The sequence below is a fragment of the Grammomys surdaster genome, unplaced genomic scaffold, assembly GCF_004785775.1.
Source record: "Grammomys surdaster isolate TR1022 unplaced genomic scaffold, NIH_TR_1.0 126048, whole genome shotgun sequence".
Taxonomy (NCBI): Eukaryota; Metazoa; Chordata; class Mammalia; order Rodentia; family Muridae; genus Grammomys; species Grammomys surdaster.
The window spans coordinates 2,200,593-2,215,723 of NW_021620860.1; the positions used below are offsets into that span (position 1 = coordinate 2,200,593).

Sequence of the window (15,131 nt, forward strand, 5' to 3'; positions counted from 1 at the left end):
GCCCTTTTCCTTAGGAGGAGGGTCAGAAGTCTGAGAAGTGTAATACTGGGGACATGCACCGTTCTCAATAGAAAACATACTATAAAGCTATAATAACTAAAGCGGCGTGGCACTCACATAAACACATGTTGGGTGGTCAATGAAACAGAACAGAATGTCCAGAAATAAACCTAATAATGTTGTATCTGGTTGGAGTAGCCTCTGAGCTTTATAGACAAGTGTGTAGCACCCAGTGGGAGGGGCTGAATCTCATAAAGTTCTCTTCTTCTTCTAAGCACAAGTGACTGGGGAAGGGGCTGATCCCAGGAGCTCAGGGGTTCATGAGCCAGAGTCCTGACATCAGCTCTGCTTCCCCTCTCAAGGCTGCAGAGAGAGACTGGGAAGAGAAGCGGGCAGCTCTGACCCAGTACAGCGCCAAGGACATCAACCGACTGCTGGAAGAGACCCAGGCCGAGCTGCTCAAGGCCATCCCTGACCTGGACTGTGCCAGCAAGACCCACTCTGGCCCTACACCCACTCCAGACCACAAGCCCCCTAAGGCACCTCATGGTCAGAAGGCAGCCCCCCGGACAGAGCCCAGTGGGAGAAGAGGATCAGGTATGGGGATATAAGGCCCCAGAGGCAAAGAGCCCTATCCTCAGAGCTTGGCTTATGGGGGAAGCACTGGAGGGCGATTGTCATGGTAGCCAGGCACCAGAGAATGGGATGCTAGCCATTAGTAATCACTAAAGGGACAGGACACAGAATGACAGGGTAAGCTGGGGTCCGTCCAGTTTTCTCCCCTCTGCTGCTGAGAGGCTCATGCAGGGGACTAGAGTACATCCAAGCCCACGCTGCCTGAGAGAGAGACAGGCTGCTCTGAGAGCAGTCTATTCGGATATTGCTGACCACTATGACAGGGCAGTGATCGCCAAGCCTGTCAGATGGCAGGAGGCAACATCTGAAAGAGGGGTACTGCCACCATTGCTGCCAGCAACCCTGACTGTGAAGAGTGCTTCAGGGAGCTCAGAATTTATACATACATATATATATGCACGCATATATATATATATATGTGTGTGTGTGTGTCTTTTGTCTGCATGTATGTCTGTGTACCACATATGTGCTTGGTGCCTGAGCAGGCCTGAGAGTGTCATATCCCCTAGAAGTGGAGTTACAGATGGCTGTGAGCCACCATGTGAATGCTGGGACTCAAACCTGGGTCTGGGAAAACAACCAGTGTGCTTAAATGCTGAGCCATCTCTTCAGCCCCCGGATTTTTTTAATTTAAAAGATTTTTTAATTACCTTATTTGTTTGTGAGTGTGCATGTGTGTGTGAATGAAAGTGCATACGTGACAGGGGGCAACTTGCAGAAATTGATTATCTCCTTCCACTGTGGGATCATGGGATCAGATTCAGGTCATCAGGTTTGTACAGCTGGCCCCTTTAACCTCAGAGTCATTTCTACTGGCCGTGGTTAGAGTTGAACGGTGGGACAGGCCCCTGACATTGGTCAGGCTCTTACATGATGCCTTCCCAGTGGGTCCTAATGATTTTGCAGCAGCAGCAGAAGGCAGACACAGTCATTCTCTCTTTACAAAGAGGACAGACTTCACATGGTTATATAATCTGTCCCAGGCCACATTTCGTGTGTCCATAGAACAAAGAGGCTAAGTGCATCTCCTTCCTGAGCTGGGCTGGAGCTGTACAGTCTTAGAGAGGAGGAGAGTGTGTTCCACTGGACCATTAGAAATGAGCAGGCGCTTTCCAGCCAGTGAGCTCACCTTCCAGGGGGCAGCGTGGTGAGCGCAGGGGAGGCGTGCCTTTGCCTGGACAGGGTCCAAGCTGGGTCTTAATACAGAGCAGGGGTGAGAGGTTGTGGATGGTGCTGGACTAGGAACTTGCACTGTTTGGGTTGGTGGAAAGCCACAGAGAATCAAAGGCAAGGGCCTTATGGTTTGAGTGACCTTTCCGAGGGTTGCCATGGAAACCAGGCTGGAGGATAGCAGAGCAGGGAGCAGGGAGCAGGGAGCAGGGAGCAGGGAGCAGGGAGCAGGATAGGCTCCCTCAGAGAAAGGATGGAGCTCTGAGTTGGGTGGGGCTGGGGAGCAGCTGTGGTCATGAGACAGAATGGCAAGAGTCCCAGGCTTGTATGTTAAGGGCACTAAGGTACCCATGCTCAGTCAGCAGCTCCAGGTAAAGGGCCTCCCAGATGCCTCAGTGTTCCCGGCTCACAGTCAGGACTGAGCAGCTGAGGGCTGTTGGAGGAAGAGGGGCTAGGTAAGCCGCTGGCAGGCATGGGGAAATGGAAAGGAATGGATCCTGTCTTCTTCCCTGCCCCTGAGCTGTCCTCTTGGTCATTCCTGGAGGAATGAGCACTTGTGGATACTGCGGTGGTGGGTTCCTGACCCCAGATCCCCGCTACTTGCAGATGAGCTCACAGTGCCCCGATACCGCACAGAGAAGCCCTCTAAGTCACCCCCACCACCCCCTCCCCGCCGGAGCTTCCCTTCCTCCCACGGCCTGACCACCACGCGCACCGGAGAAGTAGTGGTCACCAGTAAAAAAGACTCGGTCTTCATCAAGGTACAACTCTCGATGGGTGGGGCTCAGGGGACTTGAAAGAGAAGCTTGAGGGGACCTCTGAGAGGATGGGAGTCAGTCAGTGCAACTCAACTTGACTTCCAGCTTGTGTGTGGTTCTGATTCCACAGCAGGCCCTGTCAGGGTCAGGGGTGGGTCTTCCTGGCAGGGTGTGGTCAATCACTTCGGGAGGGAGGGAGGAAGGGAGGGAGGGAGGGGAGGGGGGAGGGAGGGAGGGAGGGAGGGAGGGAGGGAGGGAGGGACCTGGGCTTGATAGGTACCTGGCTTTACAGAAGGCTGAGTCTGAGGAGCTGGAGGTCCAGAAGCCGCAGGTGAAGCTACGCCGTGCTGTGTCTGAGGTGGTCCGCCCCGCCTCCACGCCGCCCATTATGGCGTCTGCCATCAAGGACGAGGACGATGAGGAGCGGATCATTGCTGAGCTGGAGGTAGGTCAGGCGTGACTGAACAGGGCCTCAGCCAGGCCAGGTTCCCTGCCAAGCCTTTGCTAGCCCCTGGACTCATTCTTCTTAGCTTCCATTTCTTCTCCACCGCGAAGTGGAAAGTGAGTCTAAAACTGGTCCTGGTAGGTTTGAGTTTTCATTATGGTCTCTCAGATTCTCCCAGGGACCCCAAGATTGAAAGCCCCAGACTTGCATATTTTTACTGAGACCCCCACCCAGGCAGTCTTGAGGCTAGCCCATGCTCCAAACCCCTCAAGCTTCAGAATCCTGGAGACCCTCATGCCAAAGGGCCCAGACTCATTGCATTAGTACAAGCCACAGTTTAGAGGGTTCCCAGAAATCTTTGCCCTGTGTCTGAGTCCCTGGATATCAGGGTCCTTTGGAGGAGAGACTCAAGGTCCAGCAGGTCAGTGACCGTGGTGAGGTGCCAAGGTGTGAGACCGGAGCCCATGGCCCTCCTGGCCCACGCTCGCATAGGTGCCTAGGTACTCAGCTGGCACCTGGGTCCTCCAAACCTGCCCCTGCCTTCTGCTCCCCAGGTGTTTGAAAGAAGTTCAGTATCTTCCCTCCCCCCCACGCCCCGCCGCCAGCCGATCCCCATCTTGCTGTCCCCCCAGGACATGGGGTCCCCTGGGGGCTCAGCTCTGGGCTCCCCACGGAAGGTAACGGGCCTCCCTGCACCTCTCACGGCTATCTCTGCCTGTTCCTCCACAGCTTCCTTTCTGCATCTCTCACGCTAACCCGCTAACACGCCACCCACGCCAGCCCCTCTGCCACAGCCCCAGCTTCACGCTCGCGGGCTCTCACCCCCCCTGCACACGCCAAGGGCAGCGCACAATTGCACAATCTGTCCCTCCCCAAGGTTTCCTGGAAGTCTTCTTGGAGACTGCAACCTGGGTATTTGGTATGACCCAGGAGTTCTCTTACAGGCCCGCTTCTGTCTGTCTCTTGGGTGTTTTGTTCCCATTAGCAGCCTGAGTTTAGGCTGCATCCAAAGCCTGTGAGTTGTCTTGGGGCCAAGACTGGAATCTGGATCTTGTTCAGGAACTGATGTAGGGTCAGGCTCAGTCTGACCTTGTCTTGAGAGCTTGCCTGATACCTGCCTTTTCTACCTGCTCTGCTGCACACGCCAGGGAAGGTGCTCTGCTTCTCCCACTGCACTGGGGAGTCAGGGAGAGACCAGGGAGATGGTTATCCCAAACCTCTCCCTGCCCTGTGGCCATTCTTGCCATGGTCAGGGAGCTTGGAAATAAGAGAAGCCACGCCTTCCTTGGCTGCTGGTTTTCTCTTTCGGCATCGGGATGTTCTTCTAACTTCAGCCCTAGCTGCTGTCCTGCTGCACTTATTTCCTTGTGGGAACGGGAGGGGTGGGCCTGCTGTCTGCGCTCTAGGGGCCTGTGCTTGAGGAGGGGGATGGGAAAAGGTCTGGGCATCTCTCCTCCTGCTCTGCCAGGTTGGGGTAAGAGGACCTCGGTTCGGTTCTCCACTTCTCATGCGCACACCCTCTCTCCCCTTCCTTGAGTGGTTCTTCCCAACCCACAGTGGGGTCCATGATGACAGCCACCAGCCTTGTGGCCTGGCCTGAGGCCTGGTGGTCTTGGGTGACCTGGCAAGGGAGCAGACAGTCATCAGAAGGTGGACAGTGCTGTGTGCAGCCCCAGGAGTCTTCAGGGGCTGAGCAGTGTGAAAGGGACACTTCCTGACTGGCTTTGTCCTCAGCACTCAGCTCTGCTCCTTTCTGGTTCTGAGGCTCAGTTATGAGGGGACCCAGCAGGCAAGGCCCTTTCCCTGGCTTCCCCTCTGCATCCCGAAATGCTGTCAGGCGGAGGAGCCTGTTGAGCCGGGGCCCTCCCTGCCTTCCCTGCTGTGTGCACCTACTTCCAGGTAAGCAGTGGCAGGGCTGGGTGGTTTGCTTTGGGAGGTAGAGGAAGGGGGTCTCAGTTTGTTTATCAAAAAGAGCACTGGACTTGAACTCAGGCTGTTTGGGTTCAAATCCTGGCTCTACTACTAACTGAGGATCAGACAAGTGTGAGTCCTGTGCTGCTCCTCACCTGTGAAGTGGGGACAGGGAGAGTGACAATCAATGTCATGGGTTACAGAAAACATTGACGATGAAGACATAAGCTGTAATGTCTAACATGGGCTGGTACTTAAGAGTGCACGCAGAATTCACTCAGGTTCACAGGGCCCTTGAGTTCTCCGGGCCTTAACCAGAGCCAGAGCCAAGGTGCTCACACAGAAATGGGTGCTTAGCTGGAACATTGCCCAGTGTCTGAGACCAAGGAACTGGCCATGGCCGAGCACCACCCCTTCAAAACCGAGTTCACTGGGAACAGAGGAGGGGCTGGGGGCTCACAGGTGTAAGACCAGGAGCTCAAGATGAGGACGATGCCCCATCCTTGAGGTAGAAACCAGTATCCGCTTGCTCTCTGCGCATACAGCTGAGGTCTCAGTTATTTGGTTCAGTTCATCCAGTAGCTTGTATTTGCTCAAATGATACCAGACACGCAGTAGAGCGTCCTCGCTGCTTCATTTGCTGCACAACCCATATTACTGTTGTGTAGTGCCTGAGGTTTGCTCCCAAGTGTAACCTGGGTATCGGGGAAGGCACACATCTTACACTCCTGCATGAAGCAGGAGGCCGTGGGCTGTGGGGGACACCTGCACTCTAGGCTCAGCCTTGTTACCAGTTTATTGGGCAGCAGCATCAGCACCTCGACTGACTCCGTTTCCCCATCCAGGAGAGGAAGGGAGTGGACTCATCTATTAGCCTCATCCCACCTCAGGCTTCCCTCTGCAGGGATCACACTCTCCCTCATTTTCTGTCCCTGCAGGCTGCCTCAGGGCCCAGGGTCTTCTGTGTCCCTCAGATCATCTTGACAGAATGCACTTCCAGCTCTCCCACTCTGCCAGAGACCACCTTAGAGAAACTGGGTCCCAGGACAGTCCCCACACCAAGACCTCGGACCCTGGCTGGCAGTGGGAAGGCTTGGAACGGTCCACAGGCCTTGCTGGGACTAGCAGATGAGGTATTCTGGCCCAGAAGCAGCTCAGTGTCTGGAAAGGAACCAGCAATTCTACCAAGCCCACACAGCGTGGAAGCCAGGGTTCTCTATCTTCGGGGACCATCCCCGGATGAGACCCAGAAGACTCTTACAGTTGAGACCTACTCAGAAGAGACCCTTCAAAACTCTAAATGTGACACTCAAGCTTGCAGTAGGGGACCACGGGCCATCGGCACGGGCAGCACAGCACAGGATGCTACCCCGAGACGGATGGACAGCCTGGAGGAGACACTTCAGGAACTAGAAGCCACCCTGAGCGAGATGGGCGCCAAATCGATTATGACGTGTTCAGGCAGCCCCCAACCCCTCCGTCCCCACCCCCAGGTGGCTGCCATCCTCCTCTTCTCCCGTGCTGCCTTCCTGCTCCAGCCTCTGGGCCTGCAGAGTTGGGGAGCAGGGCCACAGGAGCTCTGCCCACCTCCCTCATCCCATGTCTAGATTTCAGCCTACCATGCTCTGGGAGCCTTCATCCAGGCCAAGGCCTATGGGCAGAGCCAGGGGCGGCCGGGAAGCCGGCCCACCCAGGACTCAGCTCTGCTACTCGGGCATGAACCAAGTGTGCTCTGTCCCTGTCTGCTCTCTGTAAGCCAGAGAATAAAGCTTTCTCCTCTCTCCCACCCCCTCCCCCCTTCCTGTCTCTGTCTCTTTCTGTCCCTGTCATTTCTCTTGCTTGCGCCTCTGGGTCCCCCCTGGGGAAGGGCTATACATGAGGGGGTAACTATAGGGGGCTAGATGTGCTTAACTCTGGGGGGAGATTTCTCTTCTTACCTCCTGCTCTGGGGGGGGTGATGTGGACCTGGGGATGCTCTCTTATTAGAGGACCCCACCCCCCTCAGTTCCAACTCTGTCTCCTGGACAAGGATGCAATCCTTTGCTGGGAGTTAAGTGGTACTGGGACCTTCCCTATCCAAGCAGCTTCCTAGGAAGGTACCAGCTGCCTCTGGACTACTTTGGAAAAGTCATAAATGTGCTCTGACCTAGGACAGGGCCTAGCCTGATCATCTGAAGGGAGGCCTTGAACCTGGGCTCGGAGGGGACTTAAAGCTTGGATGGTTATGTAGAATCAGAGAGGGGTCTCCAGGCCTCCAAGAGTCCGCTTAAGGAGGTCCTAACCCTAGAGCCCCCCACCCCCCAGTGCTTAGAGTTCCACACAGGACTGTTCCACCCCAGCCCTGTCTCTCTTTCCACAGAGTGGTGGTGGCAGCGTGCCACCCATGAAGGTGGTGACGCCCGGAGCCTCTCGGCTGAAGGCAGCCCAGGGTCCAGCAGGCAGCCCTGACAAAGGCAAACACAGCAAGCAACGAGCGGAATACATGAGGATCCAGGCCCAGCAGCAGGTGAGGGTGGAATTCCAGACACCCAGGCCCCTGGAGGGTCACACACCAAGGCTCTGCTATGTGCCTCTGTCTTAATGATAGTTCTGATTCTTCTGATTCTCGCTCTGTCATGACGTTCTCCGTTTTGTTCCTCCTCGTGGGCTTAGTGCTTTGGATCTGGTACAGACACGAGTCCCTGAATTCGTAGCCAGTCTCCTGCTCAGGGATAAAGGAGCCTCACCCCCTGCCTTGTGCAGGGCTTGCCCTGTGCAGATTCACTTCCTGCTCCAGTGGTTGGGTCACTTCTGAAGCCTGCACCACAGCCGTCTCACCTCTGCTCCTGTGCAGGGCTCCCACCTGCTCTGCACCTTTTCGTCCTCCCTCAGCTCAGGAGGAAGCTGTGTCAGCATTCATGTTTCAGTGGCAGGTTGGGGGCTCACAGCCTGTAAGGCCCACTGGGTGTGGTCAGGATCCCGTAGATATAACAAGCCACTTGGATTCGTAGGTTTGGAGTTGACAGAATTCACCCATGCTATCTAGGGCCCTAGAGTTTGCTCCTCTGGTCTGCCTGGTCAGAGAGTAGAGGAGGGCCCTGGATGTAGCTATTGAGAGCCCCTCAGTGCACATACTCAGTTCAAAACCTCTCCTGAGTAGCTAGCTCTAATGTGCCAGGGCTGTTTGGAGTCTCCGGTAGGCCTTGACCTGTCCAGATAGAAACCCAAAGCTCAGAAGGATAAGGTTAGGGATGGCCAAGGCTGGCCACGAGGGTCAGCTCATAGCAGGAGAGAGACTTCCCAGACCTGCATAGCAAATGACATTAGAACCAAGACTGAGACTTAGCTATCTTAAAACCCCTTCCACCACAGGCCCCAGATAGCCCTGGGCAACAAGACCTGTATACCTGCTCCTAGGAAGACAAACATTCAGTTGTCCCCCAGCTTTTCTTCCCCAGGCCCCACTTTCTCGTGGTCCCCAGACTCACCCAGTAAGACCCATCCCCCCAACTCTTTTCTGTGACTGCAGTAAGTGAGGACCTCTTGTCTTGTCTGGGGTGGTGGTGAGGGTCCCTTCATTTCATGCCCAGAAAAGCAGCTGTTAGCTATGGGATATTGACACATGTCAGGCACATCCAGTGTCTGTTTCACAGCAGTCTGAGGTAGAACAGGTGAAGAGGCAGAGACAGGGTGGAAATCTGACACCTGACAGACCTCTGCCTATGCCATGCCTGCTTCTACCCATCAGGACCCCACCCCGCCGCCACCCCACCACCACTGCAGTTACACGTCACTGCCCTTGTCTTGTCTTGTAGCTCCCTGGAAACCCAGGCCCTGCTACCTGCTGCCTGGTGGGTCAGCTCCACACATTCCAGGCCTGACCCTTCTCCTCAGCCTTCCCACCTCCCTACAGGGAGTGGCAAGGCCTCCAAGGGCCATGCTAGCTCTTTCCTCCTCCTTACCTCTGGGTAACATGGCTGTCACCCTACCTATGCCACTGTGTGGCCCCTCCCTGGCTTGGTAAACCCCAGGTCTCAAACATCAGTCCCTCCCCATCCTGGGTCCACTCTGAACCTTGAAAGCTCGTATGAAGCTTCGAGCTGGACGGTGCATTTTCTTGTATGCCCGTGGTCCAAGACTGGTCTTCTGTGGAGGAAAATCTACTGGAGGTCATGGTCCTCCTGCCACAGGCTCTTGGATGCTGAGGTGGAATCCAGGGTTCCGCAGCCTTGGGAGGGAGGAATATGGAGCTCTGAGGGAGGAAGGGGACGCCCACCCAGCCAGCCAGATCAGCTGTCACAGCCCGTCAGCCACATGCCTGGCTCCTTTCTCTTCATCGTTACCCGGCCTGCCAGGCCACTGAGTGGGCTCCTCGCCTCCAGCCCTCTCTGTCAGTGTTCCCAGCTCCTCCACTGTCTGTAGGTGAGAGCATGCCCAGTTGTAGGCCCCTCAGGAAGCACCACCCAGGCCCCAAACCCCACAGTTCCTGGACTCCATGGGGCCCTTCCTGCCCCTCCCCACCCCAGGATGGGCCCCAACCCACCCTACTGCCCTTTGCCAGGCACTCCTGTCTCCTGTGCTATGCCAGGGTCTGTCTGCTTTCTGGCAAAGCGAGACATGTTTCTTAGGAATTTTCTTTAAATAAAGAAAACAATAAAAGAACCAGTGTGGGGAGGTTTGGCTCAGTGGAGGATTGCCTGTTTAGTAGGGGGAGGCCTCTAGCACTAGAAAAACATAACAAAACAATCAAAACAACAACAACAACAAAACCAATGTAGTGTCACCACCAAAATGTGTGGTCTCCTACGGTCATCTGTGACTGCTGCTATCTTTTATTGGTCTTCTAAGACCTGTGAGGACGTTCTAAAATGCGTATTTGATGTGTGCTCACACACACAGCAGTTTAGTCTATGCTCGCAAACCCCAGCTTGGCTCTCTTCATGGCTGCCCAGCCTACACAGCTGTTTGGGGTAGGATCCAGCATAAGCATATGCTCCGGTCACCTGTGTCACTAAGACAAGCTCTGACTCAGTTTCCCAGTCAGATCTTGGCTTGGATTCTGCCTCAGCAGCCTGCATGGGTAGAATGACAGGCCTGTGACACTGGACCTGGCCTCACAGCTCTGATGTCACTGAGATTAAGGGAGCTAGACGGGGTGGGGACCCGGGACTCAAGTGTAGGAAGAAAATTCGAGACGGGAGTGCATTATAACAGACATGACACAGGCCTGGAGATAACAGGAAGAGCCCTTGAATGTTGTTTGTAGGATCTATGGTGGGTGAGGTGGGAACTGGATCCCACGTCAAGGGTTTGGTGTGGACATGGAATTATGGAACCTCTGTAGGCCAACCGCTTACTCTCACTTTTGATGGCTCTCGTGAAGGAACCAGCAGAGTGCTGAGGGGATACTGAGTCAATACTGAGACCAGAGACTAATGGTAGCTGCAGCTGCGGGGACGCTAGGGGGAAACTGAGGGGGTAACAGGAGAGTACTGTTCCTGTTAGTATCTGGGTGGCGCCAGAAATGGCCCGGCTAAGGCACAACTGGGCGTGAGGCGCCAGCTTGACTTAACCCCATTTGGAACCGCGAGTCAGGTCCTGGAGGGACAGGTGTCTTGGAAGAGCCTGAAGAGCAGACGCGCTGTGGTCTAGCAGCATGCTGCCATGGCCTCTGGGTCCAGAAGTGTCCCACCTCTCCCAGAGCAGAGCGGAGTCTCTCTGTGGCTCCTGTCTCATCACAAAGCTGGGGGAAGTTCTGTTTTTCTCATCAGAATCAAAACCCATGGTGTGTAGGGAAGGCTTGGAGAGATGGCTCAGTGGTGAAGAACAATGGCTTCTCTCCCAGGGGACCCCGTTCAATTCCCAGCACCCACATAGTGGCTCACAACCACCTGTAGCTCCAGTTGCAGGAGATCTGATGCCCGTTTCTGACCTCCATGGGCACCAGGCATGGATGTGGTGCACAAACATACATGCAGGCAAAATGCACATGAACATAAAGTAAATAAATCTAAAAGAAAGAAAGAAAGAAAGAAAGAAAGAAAGAAAGAAAGAAAGAAGGAAAGAAAGAAAGGAAGAAAGAAGAGAGAAACCAAACTGCCCATTGGCAAGTGAAGTGATAGAAGCCACCTTACCTGTTCCCTTTGCTACAGCAAATCTTGTTTGGGGCTACAGTCGGGGATCCCCAGATGGATGGAAGCTGGCTTTTTGTTTGTTTTGTTTTATTTTGTTTTTTTTTCTCAAGTCAGGGATTCTCTCTGTACACCATGCTGGAACTCTCTCTATAGACCAGGCTGACCTGGAACTCAGAGATCCACCCGCCTCTGCCTCCTGAGTGCTGGGATTAAAGGCGTGCACTACCACCACCCAACTTAGTATTTCATTAATGTGCATGTGTGTGAGCCTGTGCGAGCGTATATGCACCTGTGCAGCACATGTGTGCAGGAAAAGGCATGAGAACCCCTCTGTCTAGAGTTACAGGTGGTTGTGAGCTGCCGTGTGGGTACTGGGAACTGAACCCAGGTCCTCTGCAAGAGCAGCAAGCACTCTGAACCGCTGAGCCATCTCTCCAGCTCTGAGAAATAACTTTAAGTGGGAGATGCTAAGGTGGTACCAGAAGGGATGGGGCGGGGACAGCAGGCTGAACCCAAAGTGAGTGGCAGAGGGCACATAGGCACCTGTTTTATGAGTTTGTCCCCAAGCCCAGGTACTACTCTGGAGTCAAGGGAGAGCAGGGTCATGCCTGGCCCATGGTGATGGACAAAGAATGCTGTGGGGTAGGACGGTGACTGATGACATGGACCACAGTAGAGGAGACACAGAAGGGGAGGTACTGGCTGCCGGCTGCAGCTTGGTAAACAGTGTACGAATCACGGACGGACTCGATGCCTGCTTGATATCAGGAACCTGGGACAGGTTACTGGGGGCCACATGGTTCTCTTTTTTGCTTTTCTTTCTTTCTTTCTTTCTTTCTTTCTTTCTTTCTTTCTTTCTTTCTTTCTTTCTTTTTCTTTCTTTTTTGGCTTTTCCAGACAGGGTTTCTCTGTGTAGCCTTGGTTGTCCTGGAACTCTCTCTGTAGACCAGGCTGGTCTTGAACTCAGAAATCCACCTGCCTCTGCATCCTGAGTGCTGGGATTAAAGGTGTGTGCCACCACTGCCAGGCTATCTTTTTTTCTTTAACATGGCTTTTGTTGTTTGTTTGCTTTGGTTTGTTGAGACAGGGTTTCACTATGTAGCCCAGATTGGGCTGGACTTTGCCATATCCTTACTTTAGCCTCAGATTTTTTTTAGCTTTGCTTTGTTTTGTTATTTTTTTCATTTTATGTGAGTTGGTGTTTTTCCTGCATGTCTGTGTGACGGCAGTTACAGGCAGTTGTGAGCTGTTGCATGGGTGGTGAGAATTGAACCTGAGACCTCTGGAAGAGCAGTCGGTACTTCTAACCACTGAGCCATCTCTCCAGCCTTTGTTCTGGTTTTTAACCAAGGCTGTTCATTTATCACACTGATAGCTAAACTCCAGCCGAGTCCCTGGTTACAGCTACAGACTTCAAGGCTACCTGACTTGGGTGTCATCATCCTCCAGTAGTGACACCTGCTTAAAATGCACTTTCCTACCCCAAAAGTAGAGATGACTCTGGAAGGACTCCCAGAAATATGCATGTGACACAGGCTACAGAATATCTCGTGGAGATGACACAGGTGGCTCTTAAGCCATACTTTGGAGGCCATGGCTCCAAAGAACAAACCTGGAATATAAAAGAAGTAAGGAGGGCATTTGCACGCGTGTGCGCAGGGGCTTCTGACTGGGAGGCTAGCCTGGAGCAGAGCTTGTGCCTCAGAGAATTGCCTCCAGCTACCTTAGGGGCACTGGGGGGTGGGTGGGCCCGGGGCATGAGCAGGGAGGGCCACAGTGGGGATCCCTGAACTGGGAGGGATCCTAGTGGTGGCAGGTAGCTACTCCCAGTTTCCAGATGGGGCTAGCTCACTCCAGCTTAGAGCAGGGGCCTTCTGGTGAGGACTGGTCTCCCACAGGGGCCAGAGGCAGGACTTTTACCGCTGGGCTGAGCTACTGACCCCATCTGCCCTGGCATCCCTGTTGCTACTAACCATACACTTCTTCTCCCTCCCTCACCCGCCCTCCCACCCCTTGTCCTCTCTGCCTGCCCTGGGCTGGGTCTCTCTGGTGTCTCTTCTGTCTTCTGTCTTTCCTCTCTCAGTAACCATGGACTGAACCCACCCCCCAGTCTGCTTTCCAGGCCTTTGATCCAACCCCATGGCTCCCCTCAACCTTCTCTGTGCCCTGCCGACACACTTCCCCACCCTGTCCCCCCCCACCCCCCCTAGTTCAGAGGAGTGCTCTCTCCAGCCGCCCGGCCCCTCTGTGTTCTCGCTTTTGCAGTTAATTTTCTCTCGGACTTGTGGAGTTCCCCATTTTTCAACACTTCAGCCAGGAGCCAGCATGGAGGCTCTGCTTTGCTCTCTCTGACCCCTGACCCCTGTTTTTGTTCCAGGCCACTAAACCATCTAAAGAAATGAGCGGTCCGAATGAGACCTCAAGCCCCGTCTCAGAAAAGCCCTCTGGTTCCAGAACCTCCATCCCTGTATTGACTTCCTTTGGGGCAAGGAATTCTTCCATCTCCTTCTAGAAGCCCCTCATGCAACACCCCAGCCTGCCCCTCCCTCACTCCTGCCATCGACCCGCCTTCCTCTCGTACCCGCTCTCCCCTCCCCACTCTCACGCCTGAAGGGTTGCGGGGGCGCGAGGCCCTCCGCTCTCTCATCTCCTCTTGGTGTTTTTGGTTTTTTAAAGCGATTTCCTTTAATTATCTTTCTTTTTCCTTTTTTTCCTTTTTTAAAGAGCAAAAGAGAAAGCTAAAAACCAAACACACCAACGTCCCCTGACTTCCGGTTCCCTAGCGGCCTCTGCTCCGCCCACTTCCTGTCATCTTCTTCCCCTCTGCTCTTTCACCCTCTTCCCCCCACCCCCCAAGTCCATCCAAAGTTCCTACCTCCCCTAACTTCCCAAGAACACTTGGAACAAACTCTGAGCCACGGAGACTTGGAGCGGAACGAGACCCCCCTCCCATTACTGGGTTCCTTCCTGGAGGAACAAATGGACGAGGACTGACCCAGCGTCAGGCTGGACAATGGACAAGGGAGAGCCTGGCCTTGGAGACGCCCCACTGTCTGTCCAGCCTTCGAAGAGACAGAGCAATGCTGCTGCCCTGTGGGGTTTCTTTCGAACCAGGGTGGGCCTGGTAGCAGGCCCAGCTGGAGGGGATCCCCAGAGAAGAGGCCAAGGCTGGGTGTGAGGAGGGAAGGGGGGGGGGGACACTAGGTGCCAGGGGAGAAGCCGGCTCACTGCTGCTCAGTGTCCGGCTGGTGCTAGCAACAGATGGAAGGAGGCCCCCAGGACACCTGTTATGGAGGGTGCTTCTGGGGACAGCCTGCCCCTGGGGTTCTGCCTTGGGAGAGGGCAGCCCTGAGAGGGGCATCTGGTACTTTTAGTTCCCTAATTTAGCACTTTAAATGCCATTAACTTATTTTATGGGGTGGGGTGGGGAAGATGGAAGGGCCTAGAAACATGTTTGGAGGGTGGGAAGGGTCTGGTTTGAGGGATACAGGGAGAAGGGACGGGTGGGTGCAGTAAAGTCTTTGACCCCTAGAGGGAGCAACTTGACCTTCAGCCGGCCTCTATGATTTGAGGGTTTTCAGGGAAGGGGTGAGCTGTGACTTGCCTGTGGGGATCTGGTGACCACTTGTGAGGTGTTTGAGGATCCCCAAGGCAGAAGAGCCAGCTAGTATTCCAGTCAGGATACCTTGCAGGGGTCCTGCACGGGGAAGACTGGCTTATGGGAGGGTCCAGGAGTCAAAGGGAGAGGCCCACAGAGGAGCCAGAGCAAGAAGGACGATTCTGTGAAGGGCTGTAAGGTGGAGGGGCTCCCCTTTGGAGCTCAAAGCAGAGTAAGCACAGAGATGTGGTCTTGGGACTAGTCCCACAGTAAGCACAGAGAGGAACCATTGAAGGGACAGAGCCCCAAGACCCTGGAGCCCAGCAGGGGAGAGCCAGTGGCAGCTGTTGAGGGTTTGGGGAGGGAGGGAAAACGGGGTTGTGTTTCTTTTCTTCGTTTGTTTTTATTTATTTCTCTTTTTGTTTCCTTAGTTTCCTCTTGTTTTCCAGCTTTGGATCATTTTTGTACTAAGGCAAGCAAGCCTTTTTGAAAAATAACAA

At 54.3% G+C, this 15,131-nt stretch overlaps 1 protein-coding gene and 1 long non-coding RNA gene across 2 annotated transcripts in view; both read left to right on the top strand.

The window, feature by feature from the left end:
* Srcin1 (SRC kinase signaling inhibitor 1) overlaps positions 1-14,189 on the top strand; it is a 64,693-nt gene extending 50,504 nt beyond the window's left edge. The window contains exons 16-20 of the mRNA XM_028755140.1: positions 363-597; positions 2,413-2,567; positions 2,857-3,009; positions 7,280-7,426; positions 13,411-14,189. Of these exons, the coding sequence (XP_028610973.1) occupies positions 363-597; positions 2,413-2,567; positions 2,857-3,009; positions 7,280-7,426; positions 13,411-13,545 (825 nt within the window). The 3' untranslated portion in view covers positions 13,546-14,189. The remainder of the gene's footprint in view (positions 1-362; positions 598-2,412; positions 2,568-2,856; positions 3,010-7,279; positions 7,427-13,410) is intronic.
* On the top strand, positions 4,595-6,706 carry LOC114610541. The gene is made up of 2 exons (XR_003709696.1): positions 4,595-4,908; positions 5,859-6,706. It is a non-coding gene; the product is annotated as an uncharacterized LOC114610541 (long non-coding RNA).
* Positions 14,190-15,131: the final 942 nt, after the last annotated feature.